The sequence below is a fragment of the Mastomys coucha genome, unplaced genomic scaffold, assembly GCF_008632895.1.
Source record: "Mastomys coucha isolate ucsf_1 unplaced genomic scaffold, UCSF_Mcou_1 pScaffold5, whole genome shotgun sequence".
In the NCBI taxonomy this organism is placed as follows: Eukaryota; Metazoa; Chordata; class Mammalia; order Rodentia; family Muridae; genus Mastomys; species Mastomys coucha.
Window position 1 is genome coordinate 97,848,357 of NW_022196911.1, and position 15,037 is coordinate 97,863,393.

A 15,037-nucleotide genomic window follows, 5' to 3' on the forward strand; every position below is an offset into this window, starting at 1 on the left:
CATGTAAGGCCTTGCAGGAAAAGACCCCAGACTCTAGTCATCTGCTGCACGGCCATAGCTCTTCCCACCCTAGGTGCCTCAAAGCAGCAAAGAGCAAACAGAAACAACAGGAGAAGCAGAGGCTTTATTAAGGTCTGGCAGATGAGGCCAAGGTGGCGCTAGAAGGTGGCGCTAGGCCTGGGGCAGAGAACCATTCCTGCCTCCACCCAACAGCCCCTTACCCCCCAGCTGCCTCCCATGTGCTCTTGCCTCCCAGAGCACAGCACCAAGAACACAGGACCCCAGGTCAGGGCAGAACCCAGGCAGAGCTTTGTCTCCCGTGGGGGCTCGGGAGGGGAGACAACGGGGTGTTCCGAGAATCCCCTTGGCCCTGCTGCCGTAACACGGGAAGCTCCTTGTCTACCCCCAGAATAGAACACTGGTTCTCTGTGGTGGGGGTGAGGAACTTGGCCTCTGAGCAAGACCTAGGCCAAGGCCAAGCTGAACTGAGGGTACAGGTGAACCACAGTGAACTTCAGTTACTGCCTTAGACTTGGCCTGCCTCCACTGCCTTTCCCACAGACTCTGGTTAGCAGCTGAGTCTGGCCAGGAGTATCAGATGGGATAGTGGAGGTCTGACTCCACCCCAGAGACTCCTACAGGTATCAGAAAGAGGGGCTTCACCAATACCAAATCAGTTGATATGTACACTGGGCAACCCCAGCATGGCAAGGGGAAGCCACTGGTGCCTAGTAAGAATATCCACCTTTGTGGCCAAAGGGCTGAGCAGGGCCAGCGAGTTCTGGGAGGTAGGCAGGGCTCTCATCCAAGTGGGACAAGGGGACTGTGTCCTCCTCACTGACTGGCCGGTCAAACTCAGCCTTCAGAGCTGGACGCTGATTATCTGGGAAAGCCAGGGAGAATAGGGCCTCCGGCTCGCACACAAACTTGTACACGTAGCGTTCGCCAGCCACCTGCGGAGAGAAGGTGGTCAGGCCAGACATGCATGCCCTGCCTCAGGAGAGAATTTTGAGGCTCCTGCCCATCTCATGGGCCACAAAAATGCATTAGGACCTCTTTACCTCCCACACTGGTTCCTCTTGAAACCCATTCCCTTCTGGTCCTTGCTCACTCATAGCACACTTGGGACTATTCAGTCAGTGTTTACCAACTTTACAGGGGAAACTAGGGATTTACATTTTCTGTTCTCGAAAACCTGCTGAGAACCCCCCCACCCACCCAACACTTGACCTTCTCTTGACACTCTTTGAACCCTTAGCCCTCCCCTGGCCCCTTCCCATGGCTGTGCTAGGACCTCAGCCCTACCTTCTGCATGATGCCTTTCTCATAATAGTATCGCAGTGAGCGGCTCAGCTTGTCGTAATTCATGGCTGGCCGGTTCTTCTGGATGCCCCAGAGCCTGGCGACCTGGGGACAAGAGACAAAGTATTTGGGTGGAGATGCCATCTCAGAGGAAAAAATGGGGGGGGGGGGGCAGGATGAAAAAACATTTGAGATTTTTGGTGCAGGGACAATCTAGGCTAGTTACCAGCAGTGCTGACTCAGGCATGGCAAGAACTGGGTCAGGCAGACTGAGGACAATGGTGGAAGGCAAGTGCCACCATTTCTCCTCTCAGGGTTCCAAAGGTGCAGGACAGCAGGGGCGGGAACACCTAAGACCCACCTCTTCAGGTTCAATTAGTTTAAACTCCATCCCCCGGCCTGTCCAAGCAATGAAATGAGCATTCGTTGGGTCATCCAGCAGGGCCACCAGAAACTGCCATAGTTGTAAGGCACCCCGGCGCTGGTAGGGTGGCCCCTCCCGGAAAGCTCCAACCCCTTCCTGCTTGATGTCTCCTGGGAAAATAGAAACAGGTTATGAGGCACACACCCCCTAACCAACTTCCTCCCCTCCCTTATGTGGCTTCCCCAAACTCTTTCCTGAGTGTCCTGACCTCTCCCACCAATGAAATGTGATTCCTACAGGGCCCAGTGTGTGACAGAGGTGAAGAAGACTCTGACCCTCCTAAGAAGTCACTTCTCTGACCTTCAAATTTTTCAGGGACAATGCAGACATCATCTGGGAATGGTCGAAGAGGTTTCTCATAGCCATAACCTTGCAGAGGAAAGGTGGGGATTGCTCAGATCTGAGGGGTCACTGCTGAAAACCCCATAGAATGCAAAGAGACTCTTCCCCACAGCAAGGATCTGGCTGCCTTACCCAACACTCCGTCACCTGAAGAGGGTCCAGAGAAACCCTCTGGGTGGAGGTACATGGATGCACATCCAGGGACATCTGGAGCAGGGAAGAAAAGGTGACATTGTAAGTGGCTGAGTTCAGTGAAGTAGGGGAGGAAGCCCTGCACACATTCAAGGAGTTGGTGCCACTAGCCTGCAATCCAGCGACCATCTTTTTCCCACCACCAAATCCCAGGGGAAGTTCACCCAGAGGGAACTGGAAGCCTGAGGCTCTCAGTTTGAGGGCTAGGGCAGAGGGTATGGGTGGCAGCAGCTGGGGCCAGGCAGCCAGTTCACAAGGCCCAAGATTCCAGGGAGCAGCTGTTTCCTGTGAGTTCAGGGGAAGGAGGGGGTGAGAGATGAATCTCCGGGGGCTGGAAAGGGTTTGCCTAAGACTTCCTCGGAATGGGCACATGTCCGGTCAGCAGGTCAGGTTCCAAGTCTAGTACCTCTGTACCTGTGTGTGTGTGTGTGTGTGTGTGTGTGTAAGAGAGAGAGACAATTGAGAGAGAAGAGCGGGGGTGGAAGTGGGGGATGCATATATCTAAAGGTGGGCACTGGGCTGTTTTTTCTCAGCACATTCTACTACGTTCCGCGCAATAGAACTGAAACCTTCCAGCTCCACCAAGGAAAGCCAGCTTCAAGTTCCAACCCTTTCCCGCCCCCTCCACTCCCACCTACGAATGAGCCGCTGACACCCGACACCTCGGGGGGGGGGTGAGGGGGGGGAGGAGGCAGGAGGGAGGGTTCATTCATTCCTCCATTTTGTGAATGGAATTCTTGACTCCATTCAGGAAAGCGGAGGGAGGAGGGGCAAGAGTTCAAGGGCAAGTAACACGATCCCCTCCGGTCTCCAGCCTTTCTTTGAAGGTCAGCAGCCCTTGAGTCTCCCTCCTCCAGCCGCCACCAGGCTCGCAGTTACAGCCAGGGTTTGAGAAAGGGAAGCACTTTATCCTGTTCGCCCGCTCTCCCTGGAGTGACTAGGGGCTGGTAGATAAGCCCCCGATCCTAAAACACTGTGGGCACCAGGAAAAGAAAAATTCTAAAATTCCGGCCAAGCTCTGCAGCTACTGTTCTTTCTTCCTATCTATCTATCTATCTATCTATCTATCTATCTATCTATCTATCTATCTATCTATCTATCGACAAGGTCTCACTCTGTAGTTCAGGCTGGCCTGAAACTCCTTATGTCGCCTAGTTTAAACGCATAGCCATCCACCTGCCCTAGCCTCCTGAATGCTGGCATTAACAAGAATAAACAACCACAGCTCTCTTTTTTTCTTTTCTAATAGACACTAGTCCAGGCTATCCCTGATACTGATGACCAAGCTGCTTCACTTCCCACATTACATGGGTACTGCTCCCTCATAGTTTTAAATCACTGTGGAAACAAGGACTAGTGACTGTCTCATTTTTTTGTATTCTCTAAATGCATATACTCTTGCTCCAGGCACTATACTCTGGTCTTAGGGGGTTAATTAAAACCCTCAAACTTCTGACAGATGTAAATGCCCAACCCTTATTATTGTCAGGAGCTGTAAGGGCAAAGGTCTATATGTATATCCTGTCATCTTATCTGAATGCTGGCTGGAAAACGATCATTCTTTAGAACAGTTAATAAAAAGCACGAGCAAGTTGGGTTATGAGCTAATGTATGGACCATGGCAAGACAACCCTTCTAGGAACCTTTGCTTAACCTCACTGCTCACTGGAGTACTTGCCACCCCACCTGGCAATCCCAGAAAAACTCCTCCGAGTCCCCCACCCAGACCCCGAGTCTCTTACCTGAGTCGTAGGTGAAGTCTGTGCGCTCCTGTTTGATCACCACCCCCGCCCCTGGGTACCTGTGCCCACTGACCCCACCCTGGCTCACAGCAGGCTGGCCAGCCTGCTCATACAGGGGGTCATGGTACTCCTGCTTGAAGCTCTGCTGGGGGTAGGGTGGGCAGGGCTCCGACAGTTGGTGTTGATAGGGGGCTGGGAGAGGCTCCCGGCCCCCTCCCTGAGGAGATGTGAAGGAGTGGCACATGTCCACGGGCTGCTGGAAGACGGAGCTGGATGTCATGGATGAGGAAGGAAGAAGAGAGAATCTTCCATTAGCCCCCTTGAGCCTGTCACTTGTTGACAGGGCTCTGGAGGGACAATGCGACACCATCTCCCTGGTTCTCCCAGCCAGGTCTCTATAGAGAACTAAGGAACTGAGCCCAGACTGCCTGGCGAGGTCTGGGTCCCCCGGTGCTTCAGATCTGTCATCCTTACCTGTGCTCACCAAGGTACCCGTGGCCAGGGTGGGACTGGGAAGAGCTGGAGGCTCTCAGGAGGCTCTGCTGCGGTTCTGCCCTGGTAAAGGGCTGCAGGGGCGACTGTCCAGGGGCACCAGGGGCGGGGGACTTGATGGCGATTTGTCTGGGGGAGTCATAGGCACTGGAGTTGAGGGGGAGATGGGGATGAGGGAGCAGAGAAACTAGGCAACCATCTTTGTACCTTTCATACCCCAGAAAGTGATTATTGCAATTGCAGTAGAGAGGGGCTGGGGAATTGTTTGTTTTGGGGGGGTTTTTTGACACAGGGTTTTCTCTGCCAGCCCTTGCTGTCCTGGAACTTGATCTGTAGACCAGACTGGCCTTGAACTTAGAGATCCACCTGCCTCTGCTTCCCAAGGGCTAGGAAATTTTTTTTTTTTTCTTTTTAAACAGGGGTCTCATGGAGCCTAGGGTGGCCTCAGACTCTCCATGTGTGGCCAACAATAATCTCAAACTCCTGTTTCCACCTCGAAGCTACTGAGATTACAAGCAAGTAACCATCCGGGCAGGCTGTGGGGCGCTGACGATCCTGCCAGGGCTCTGTGTCTGCTAGGCAAGCACTCTTACCAATTTAGCTACATTTCGAGCGCCCAGGTGAACTCTTTTATTCTCTCCCCAAAAGAGTCTTGATCTATATGTAGCTCACCTGGGACTCTCAGGAGCTAAGGCTGACCTCAAACTCACAATCCCCCTTCGTCAAGCACACACCACCCACCCTACCTGTCTAACTGAAAACCTTTTCTTAATCCTGGAACTGGACCTCTCCGCTTGACAATCTCTCCCCGAAACCCAGAGCAACTGGTTTAAGTAGGGCACGGGTCTCCAGGTAGAGAGTCACTGGGCTCTTGAGGCCATTCTGCCCACTGTGTGATGTCCCCTGCTTATACTCAGAGGTAGTGCTACCTACAGGAGCTAGGGAACCCCATTATCCAACCCTCATGTCTATGCGTGCCTCAGCTCATGGTTGCCCTCTCCTACCCCAAGTTTCAGTAGAAACCTTGAACTCCGGACACCCTCCTGGGCTGGGGGCTCACCTGGAGTAAAGGCACTGCTCTCCATGGTGGTAGGGGAGTGGCGGCTTCCTGCTGCAGGACAGGGCGGGGTCTGTGCGGGGACTCTGGGGTTCCTTCTTGATCCTGGTGGTGGGGCTATGGAAAGCTACTGTGGGGTAGGACAGAGCAAAGCCAGAGTGTCACGTAGAAGCCAACAGGGCTTCGGACACCTCTGCTTTCTGAAGACAAGGGTTACTGGTACAGGCAGTCTCCTCCTGGTTCTCGTTCTTGAACACTAAAGTTGGACACTTTTGGAACATTTTGGTTACATTATGTTTCATACGTTAAGTATTAACCTTGGTATTAACCAAGGGAACCATCTAAAAGTTCAACACACACACCCTTAGCTGAGGAAACACCTTCCTAATAGCGAACATGTCAGACCCAGGGCCTTTGGCTTTCCTGAGTGTCCTGGAAAATTCCAAGTAAGGGACATATTTTCTTATTTGGGGTTATAAAGATTCTTTGGTCTTCTGAGGGAGTTTGGCTGTTAGCACACTTGCATGTCAGCAGAGCGATGTGCACATGCTCCTTGTCTGTGAGGAGCGTTGGCCGTTTCTGAGCCCTTCCTGGGTTCTCTGAGTCCACCTACCACTGTAACTGAGCCTTGGTGTGAGTGGCATCCTGGCTCCCTTCAGACGCCCTGGAATCCACGGTTCTGGTGACCACTGTTTTCCATTCTCGTGTTCCTTTCATTTCATGGGTGATGGCATCTAGGAGCCATCAGTTAGGCAGTACGTAAAAGCCAAACACCCCTCCTCGGACTTTTCTCTTTTGGTTTTTCAAGACAGCATTTCTATGTGTAGCCCTGGCTGTCCTGGAATTCACTTTGTAGACCAGGCTGGCCTCCAACTCAGAGATCTGCCTGCCTCTGCCTCCCGAGTGCTGGGATTAAAAGCACCACACCTGACTTGTTTTTTCTTTTCTTCCTTCCTTTTTTTTTTTCTTTTTCTTTGTTTCTTGAGCCTAGGCTTTACTGTGTATCCAGATTGGTCTCAGATTCACCCTCCAGATTACAGGTGTGGGCTACCTTACCTGGCCAAGCATCATTTTGCAACAACGACACCTGTGACATTGAGGTCAGATTTGAGGGGATGTCCCCAGCATCATAGGATATTTTTGCCGTACCATTAGGTCCGTTTGCAACCAACCCTAAACTCTCTAGAGCCATTGACAGATCTTTCCTGGGATAGCATCTCCAGACTGAAGAAAATAACAGAACACTGCTGAGGCAGCAAGTCCCTTGCTTTGGCTGCAGAGAAAGCATCTGTTCCAGGTCCCCTGGCTAGGACCAACCCCAGAGGGGAGCGAAGGTCTTCATCCCCTCCTCACTATGTTGATCTCAGAGACCATATTCCAGGATGGGGAGCCCTGACCTTCACTCCATCTTTAGGTGAGAGCAAACTACTCTCCTATGGGTGACTGTCCCCATGACTCACTTCCTGTCATTCCCTCACCCCCATCCCCCACCCTTGGACCCAGCCCTCACTACTCACAGTTTTCTGAATGGAAATCAGGAACAAACTGCTCATCGCTGTCCGGTACCTGAGCTGCAGAGAGAGGCCAGAGGTGAGTCCAGGATGTGACCCTGCAAAGGGGCAACTCCAGGAAGACAGCACTGTGGCTACCCTGCAGATTAGCTCCAACCCTGCAGAGGTCCAGCGCCTGCCTTAGACCAAGGGTGACTATAGCCCAGCTGCGGCCCCATGAAGACCCCCAGGAAAGACTCTCAGAGCTTGTCTGAGCAAAGAGTCTTTGCCTAGACGTTTTGTCTCTGGTCCTTGGAGTGAAAATGAACCCACCCTTCCAAGGGTACAAGGCTTTGTCAGTCAGGAGTGGGCAGGCCTGGCACACTGTGGGATCCTGTGGATCAGGAATCAGATGAGGAAATTCTGAAACTGGGAAGGGACCCAGGAGTCAAACATCTTCCCAGGCGTTTTGGAGACACGCAAGAGTTCTAGAGCTTTTGGAAGGGAGTGGAGAAGAGAGGATGTGGAGAGGGTAAAAGCAGGACAGGAGGAACGTACAGACATAGGCTCGTAACTGCTGCGCAGCAAGGTCTGAGGACCAGGGATGGGCATCTCTGAGCCCACCGGTACTTAAAGGACTCCAAAGTTTCTGTTTACTCTCGCCTGTCTATCAAGGGAGAGGGTTACAGCAGAAAGAAAAGACACAAAGGACTTCCTGATTGTCTAGGATAACAGTGGGTCTGAAGCAGGACAATGGAGCTCCGTGACCTAGGAGACTGGATTGTCACTCCCTGGAGACTGGGCAACATGGAAATGGCAGGACAGAAGATTCAGACTTCAGAGGGGCTGGCGAAGCGTGTGAGTGGAGGGATGTGGAACATTCTACACTCCAATCCCATGTGAGCATGTAGGCTCAGACCTTGGCCGCAGGACCCTGTGTTTGCCCACTCACCTCTCCCAGGCCCTTGCAGTCCGCACAGCCATTAGGGCTTGCCCTTGGCCTCCTCAGCTCACCTCCCTTGCCTGCCTCTCCTTGCTGTCACTCCTCTGCACCTTGGCCTTCTTTAGCCCTCAGTCCAGCCAAGCTGGGTCCTTTCTCCCCTCCCTCCCCCCCAGAGCCTCACCCTATGTTCTGAGTTCTGGATCTCCCTATGTAGCCTAGGCTCACCTAAAAGGCACCATCTTACTGACTCTGCCTGGAATATTGGTTACAGATGGGCACCCTGCCAGGCTTATCAGACAGGCCTTCTCTGACCACCCAAAGCAGAACTGTCCCTTTTGCTCTGTCTCAGCAGGTATTTCTCCCCCCATCTGTGCGTATCTTACTGATGTATATTTGCATGTTAATCAATGTTCATCTCTTCACTAGGAAGTTAGGCTGTGAGGACACAGGCTTTGTCTTCTTCAGATGAGTCTCTAGCACCCAGAACCGGGTCCTACTCAGACCAGACACGGAATGATTGTTATTTATAAATAAGCATCCAATGAGGTCCGTCCTCAGGTTGGCAGGAGCTAGCGCCAGACTGGGGAGTTGAAAGCAGTGACCTCCTCACCCAGGCAGCCTTTCCCTGTAGCTACTCCTCTCCACACACCAGCTATCACCAGAGTTGGCACACCACCGGAAAAGCTCATCTTACAAGGAAGGATACTTGGGCTGTGTGGTCAAGTGCATGTTTCGAATGTCAGAGACACTGAGTGCTTATAGATACAGGTTTATAGTTGATTTTTATGCATTTATTTATGGCGGGGGTTGAGTCCAAAGTCCTTTTGAACCTCCAGCCTTTCATTTTTTGAGACAGGGTCTAGCTAGGCTAGCCAGGCTGGCCTTAGATTCTACTATTCTCCTGTCTCAGCTTCCTTGTGATCACCGTGTCTAGCTTAGAGAATTGTTTTCTAGACAGAGACTGAGGCGATGGAGTTTAAGATCCTGAAGTCTCCAATAGTTAAGAACCTACTTAGATCAATGTACTACAATTCTAAAGTGGCCAAATACATCAGTGGGACACTAAATCCCTCAGAGAAAATACGTGAAAATCCCAAGCTTTTTGGAAGCCGGACTGTAACCACATAGCAGCAGTCCCCCAGACGTCCCGACTGAAGATTCACCTGGCTCTGTTAGCCACACTGGTTGGTTCTAAGTCCTCAGAAAGGGCAGGTGCTTCTATAGGCTGGAGGTGGGCCAGACATCCACATTTAAAATAAATGTCCCTGGTGACTGGCTCATTTGGAAAGCACCAGTCAAGGAAAAGGGAAGGACACATTCCTTCCTTCCTTCCTTCCGGGTGGCGGGGACCATTCAAAGGTGACAGACAACCTGAAGGTGGCAGGAGCAAGCAGGCTGAGCGATATTTCCCTCCCTACTTAGGCAAGGAGGGTCCCGAGGGCAAGAAAGGGGTTCAGAACTTGGCAGGGGGTAGCTGACGCACTCCGGAGCCCCTCTTGGGACCTCATTAACTACTGGTTTCCAGTGAGGTAATGGGCTGGGGGCATCTCCTGCTGACGCCACTGGGCTAGTGAGCCCTGTGGGTCATCTGACCTTTCCCTTCTGCCTCAAACTTGAAAGTTTCTCCAGAACCCCCAGAAGAGACCTCCCCTTACCACACAGATTATACCTCCCAAAAGGATGCTACCCTCTCCCAAGAATGGGGGGTAAGCCCTGCTCTGTGCTCAGCTCGCTCGATACTGGCCTTCTCCCAAAGGGATACAACAGGGCCCTCAGTCACCTAGAGACTATCAGCAAGGATAGAAATAGGAACAGAAACAGAGCTTCGAGTTCCTGGAGAGCAGGAGAAATTTTAATTACTGTGTTCGGTCTTGCGCGTACAGCATTCATCCTATTTGTTGACTTGGCTGTGTTTTGGCTGCTGAGCCAGTGTGTCAAGAGTCTGCCCCCAGCTCCATGGACACTAAAAAGGGACTGTTTGGGCTGGGACATGGCAGAAGATTAAGGCAGGTGTGTGTGTATACCCAGTGTAATTCATGTGCAAGCATACACACACACACACACACACACACACACACACACACACAGAATATATTTAGGGACTATCCTTCCAACAGGAGCCAGAGGGACCCCAAAGATGGTTTCCAGAAGAAATGGGAAGTTTGCAAGCTAAGCATAGAACCGAAGCCTACCAGGAGCTAGCTGCCATGTATCCCACAAAAGAGCTGTCTTTCATCCTCTGGGGTTTGGGAACAGTCCCCACATAAGAGTGAATGGTAGCATCCTTGGGAGCTCTTGCTTTATTGTGTCACCAATGGCTGGGGCGCTCACACCCTCACCCCACCCCCACTCTGGCAGCCTCTATATTGGAAGGAACCAGTTCTCTATCTGTGGAGGGGGCATGCCTCTCCAGGAACCTTCCGGAAAGAGAGGAAATTGAAAGATGGAGGAGGTATGGAACTAGAAAAGACTAGGGAGAGGGTTGAGGATTAACCCTCCCCTTGCCAACAGGGCACCCCAAGACCCCAGGGCGCATGCATACACTTTTACCCAAATTCCTTGATTTCACTCCGAAACAAAATACGGGTGAAAGCACCCACTGTGCTTCCCCTCTACGCACGGGGTCTCTTTTTGGACCTATAAATAGGAAGGCTAAAGGACTGGGGTGGGGGCACCCTTGGGGGACCACTTAGCTGCAGTAATTCAAGTGGGAGGAAGAGGCCAGATCCATCCCTTAAAATTCTGATAAAAGCTATACATAAACCATTCTCTTCCTAGAAAAATCCATCTTATCTTCATATATGGCACAACCCCCAACAAATTCACAAGCAGAACAGCAATACCAAGCACCCCAAATCTATCCATAAGCCTTCTGGGAACTCACAGGCCCTCCCTCCCCAACTTCATACAAAGGATGAACATAGCTCAGTCAGTTTTTCTAACTACCAAAGAGACCACAGACTTGTGGTCCCTAACGGTTCTTGAAGGCTCCCGACACTCCCACAGAGCAACCCTCCATCAGGTCCACAAACCTTTTTTTTTACATAACCAGCCACGTCTTGGCTCAGTCTGCCTGAGCCTGGGTTTCTCTGTGGCATCTGATCCCTTTTCCAACATCTCAACAGATCACAGGCACCCAGATGACCCCCCTCAGCTCTCTGGATCCCTCTTCTACCCACAAAAATCCCGATCCCAAAGACATGTAGGCTGCCTCCAGAGAGCCTAACCAACACTCACCCCAAAATCTCAATCAGCAGCCGATAGCCAAATCCACTTCTCTCGGTCCCAGCTTGGGTCCAGCCTGGTCACTCCACCAACCCCCCAATCTCTACTGCCCCACCCATACTCTGAAGAATTTGCTGTTTCCTCCAAATTGAGGCTTTAGGAAGAAACCAAGCTGAGAGAGGGGAGGTTGGGCTCTGGGCCCCATTCCTCCTGATGTTCCCCACCACTGGCAGGTTTCCAAAGGAACTCATCCCTCCCTGCCACCCCTCTGGACTCTGGGGGAGCCACTGACCTGGTGGGAAAAGGCAGGAGTGGATATTGGGGTGGTGCTGGGATGGTGCAGGGGGACAGGACCCTGGCAGCTGCATCTGTCTCCGCAGAGAGAGGAGCGAGTGGCCTCAGCATCCCCCCCCCCCCCCAGGCCTGGCCATCCAACGCCAGCTGGGAACCTGAGCTGCTCCCTCAGGAGGAAGGAGAGGGAACCAAGGAGATCCCAGCTCCCCCCCCCCAGCATTCCCCACCCCCATCTCCCCACCCACTGGATTTAAATGTACAGGGACTCCCAAGGCAGCAGTATGTAACACACGCATACACGCATGTGCGCATGCCCGTACGCACACGCGCTTGCTGTCACCTTGACACACAGACAGACAGACACATGGACTATCACCAGACCCACCACCAAGGGGAGGGGCTTCCATGGTTGGGTGAAGAGAACATTTTCCTTCCCATGTCATTCAAATAGACCAAATGCTGCCAAAATGCCACCTTGAGCCCACTCCTATCTCACAACAGAGGAGCTGGCCACCACGGTGGGGCCCTCAGCTGATGGGCAGGGGAGGAAACCCAGAGAGCCAGACCAAAATCAGTAACTAGCTGGTAAGAAGGGGGGTTTTGAGAGCCCATGGAAACCCTGAGTTCTTCAGCTCCAGAATATGAAGTAGGGAAAACCCACCCAACAAAGCTCTCCATGGAACCGGGAGCTGGACACTCAGGACACACAGCAGAGGAAGATACACACAATCCCCAGACCCCCACCCCCATTCCACAATTTGGAGGAAAAACTCCATGCCAAACAATCATTCCCTCCCACCACCACCACAATAATAAAAATAACAACAGCAATAATTGTGTGTGTGTGTGTGTGTGTGTGAGAGAGAGAGACAGTGGCCACGACAGACCTCATCCCATTCCACAGACCTACATTCCTTCTCACCCAGAATTCTCTATAGGAGGATTTGAGCTTTGAAATTCCAAAAGAAAGGTACCCACAGTGGAGGAATGGGGAATCCCTTAGGAAAAGACCTCAAGAAAAATTTTCACTTTTGATTTCTGGAGTTTTCAGGGTATTAACACAAAGGAGGTGTTAGCAAAGATGGGGTCGCTAATGCTTCCTGAATGTCATGGACTGTAAGTCAGTCACCATGCCTCCTTCCACTGGCAGCCCAGCCAGCATCACCCTCAAGCTAACCAACCTCACCAAAACACCACAGCTAGAATCCAACTAGGACATTTGCCCCATCCAGCCCAGGCTGGGCCACTGACCCCATCCTGGCTGGGGCTCACAATCAACCCTCTGGCATACAGGAAGGGGAGCATTGCCTGGGGGTGGAGGTATTCAGGAGGGATGGAGGGAGGACCAGTTGCCACTGGAATTATAATCAAGGCTATTTGGGGAGGCAGCCCTGAGTCTTCTTTGCCAAAGTGCCGAGAAAAGAAGTATTGAAACTTTTGTTGTTATTTTGGCTTGGTCACTAAATTGGCCCTCGGAGTTAGGAAGAAGTGAAATGAAGAGAGTAAAAAACCAACCAATGTTCCAGCAACTCCAGAAGATAGGTAATAAATTACTCCTTATTCCTCTTGTTTCTCATTGCTTTCTTTCAATACCTCAACACCCCAGCACTACACCTAGGCTCAGAGCCTCCTGCCAAACAAACTTTGCAAATGAAATTTTCAACCAGGAAAAAAAAAACGGGCCTGGGGCCAAGTTCCATTCAAATAAGCAAATACCCTACACAATAGTCTGATTCATCCCCAGGCCTGGTTATACAAGCCTGGCTCAGGGTGAGAAAATAAATATCGATATAAGTGTCCACACTGGGCACCGGGGAGAGTGAAATGGTTAGGGACTGTAGAGAGAGGGCTGAAGGACTCCTTGAGATAGAGAAGACCCCCATGTCCCATTTCTAATTTTAGGAAGGAAACAAAACTACTCACCTTCTGCAAGCCACGTTTCTTGGAAGTGACTGAGATCCTGGAAGAGATCTGATGGGTGAATATTGGATTGGTGAAGAGGTGGAGATAATGTGGGGAAGAGACCTGGTGAGCCCGGGTTACAGCCTCCCCACTGGTGATAAGAATGAGTGGTTTGACTTTTAGGGAAACGTGGGTTGGGGAGATCCAGGATAGGGCTTTGGGATGGATGTATGTAGATTAAGAAGAGGGGTCGCAGTTTGTCTAGTTCTTTACCTTCTGAGTCGGAAGGCGGCAGGGAGCCCGGGTCCATGAGCTTCCCCTGCGGGACCATCAGCGCTTCGCCCAAGCTCCCATTTCCGGGAGATTTCTGCTGGAAGGAGGGGGGAGAATGCCCCCGAATCACCCTGAGGAGTCTAGCTTGGGGTTGGGGGTGGGGTCCCGGGGTGGCTCAGGGGCCAGGCGGCCCTGGACCCACCGAGACCCCCCGGGAGGGGGCTGCGGGGCGAGTAGGGGCGGGGTGCGGGGCGGGGGCGGGCGTGGAGGCCGGCGCGGCGCTCACGCTGCAGAAGGTGTAGGGCACTCGCTGGTCCAAGTATCCGCCTTTCATCCTCCGCTCCATCCGGCCGCTCCCTCCGGCCACAGGGCCGGGCCCCCGCGCGGAGGCAGAGACCTGGGAGGGGGGAGGCAGTTCGCACTCGGTCCCCGGAGCACTGCGGGGGGAGGGGGCGATCGCGAGGCTTTGGATCGGACAGCGAAACTTCTCCGACTCGCTGGGACCTGCGCGGCCGAGCGCCTCCACCGCCACTCCCCTCCCGCCAAAGGAGGTCCCACCTGCTCCCTCGAGCTGGGGTCGGTGTGTCTGCTTTCTGCAGCCCTGCTCAGCCCGGACTGGGTTACATAAGACGTGTGTGTGCGTGCGTGTGTGTGTGCGCGTGTGGTGTGTGTGTGTGTGTATATATGTGGGCGCGCGCGCGGCGCACACCATTCGCACGCCCATAACTCGGGCGCCCCCTCCAGCCTCGAATCCCGACGCCTCCCACCCCCGCCCGGGAATGTGCGGAAGCGGGCGCCGAACAGAGAGTGTGGTGTGTGGGAGATGAAGCGGGGAAATCACAGACACTCTCCCTTCCTTCCCCTTCCGCAGCTTCACCTGAGGTCGGGGCGTCTGTGCAGGAGCCGCGGGGGGATGTTCAGCATGCCCGGGGGATGACACACTAAGGTGGCGGGGCTAGGCCGGAGCGAGACGGCCTGAGCCCCGGGTCCCCAGAGCCCCGGCTTGTTTTCCGGGCGCAGCAGACAGTTGTGAGCCCGGGGGAGCAGCTGATTGGTGCATTTCCTTTGCCTCGGCCTCCGTTCTCGCTCTTCCCCCGCCCCTCCCCACCGGTTCCCTTTGTTTCATTGACTTTTGTGAATGAAACCCCAGGGCCAGGCACGCCCGCCAATCCTCAGACTCGGCTAGCTGAGCTAGAGGGAGGAGTTTCCCAGCCACGGAGGCCAATCAGAATGTAGGGGCTGGCTCCCGACTTCATTCACTTTTTGGACTTCCATTCATAAAAAAAAAAAAAAAACTCCTTTCGGCCTTAGTTCATTCATAAAGAATTGAGAGAAAAAGAGGGTAGCTTCTCCACAGGT

At 52.9% G+C, this 15,037-nt stretch overlaps 1 protein-coding gene and 1 long non-coding RNA gene across 9 annotated transcripts in view; one reads left to right on the plus strand and one right to left on the minus strand.

The window, feature by feature from the left end:
- Window positions 1-105: 105 nt before the first annotated feature.
- Window positions 106-14,780, minus strand: Etv4 (ETS variant transcription factor 4). Of its 8 annotated transcripts, none has more exons than XM_031351061.1 (13): window positions 14,556-14,780; window positions 13,965-14,075; window positions 13,679-13,772; window positions 13,427-13,474; window positions 7,069-7,122; window positions 5,555-5,681; window positions 4,477-4,623; window positions 4,003-4,271; window positions 2,201-2,275; window positions 2,027-2,095; window positions 1,664-1,836; window positions 1,306-1,407; window positions 106-953 (listed from the first exon to the last, which is right to left on the minus strand). In XM_031351061.1, the coding sequence occupies exons 2-13, from the start codon at window positions 14,022-14,024 to the stop codon at window positions 729-731; spliced, it is 1,443 nt and encodes a 480-aa protein (XP_031206921.1). In that variant the 5' UTR covers window positions 14,025-14,075; window positions 14,556-14,780; the 3' UTR covers window positions 106-728. The 8 variants fall into 8 exon arrangements, 7 of the variants coding, with proteins under 7 accessions (XP_031206921.1, XP_031206918.1, XP_031206920.1 ...); XM_031351058.1 differs by having other exon boundaries at window positions 4,477-4,641; XM_031351060.1 differs by having other exon boundaries at window positions 13,679-13,775.
- LOC116076942 overlaps window positions 10,345-15,037 on the plus strand; it is a 29,136-nt gene continuing 24,443 nt past the window's right edge. The window contains exons 1-2 of the long non-coding RNA XR_004113139.1: window positions 10,345-10,436; window positions 13,406-13,531. This is a non-coding gene — a long non-coding RNA (uncharacterized LOC116076942). The remainder of the gene's footprint in view (window positions 10,437-13,405; window positions 13,532-15,037) is intronic.

What these genes read in the sequence shown, in the direction of transcription:
- Etv4 (XM_031351056.1), bottom strand. Translation starts at nt 14,024, where the DNA reads ATGGAGCGGAGGATGAAAGGCGGATACTTGGACCAGCGAGTGCCCTAC. An exon ending in TGCCCTACACCTTCTGCAGC is followed by an intron (nt 13,776 to 13,964) that starts GTGAGCGCCGCG and finishes CCCTCCTTCCAG; the next exon opens with CAGAAATCTCCCGGAAATGG. An exon ending in AGAAACGTGGCTTGCAGAAG is followed by an intron (nt 7,123 to 13,426) that starts GTGAGTAGTTTT and finishes CTCTCTCTGCAG; the next exon opens with CTCAGGTACCGGACAGCGAT.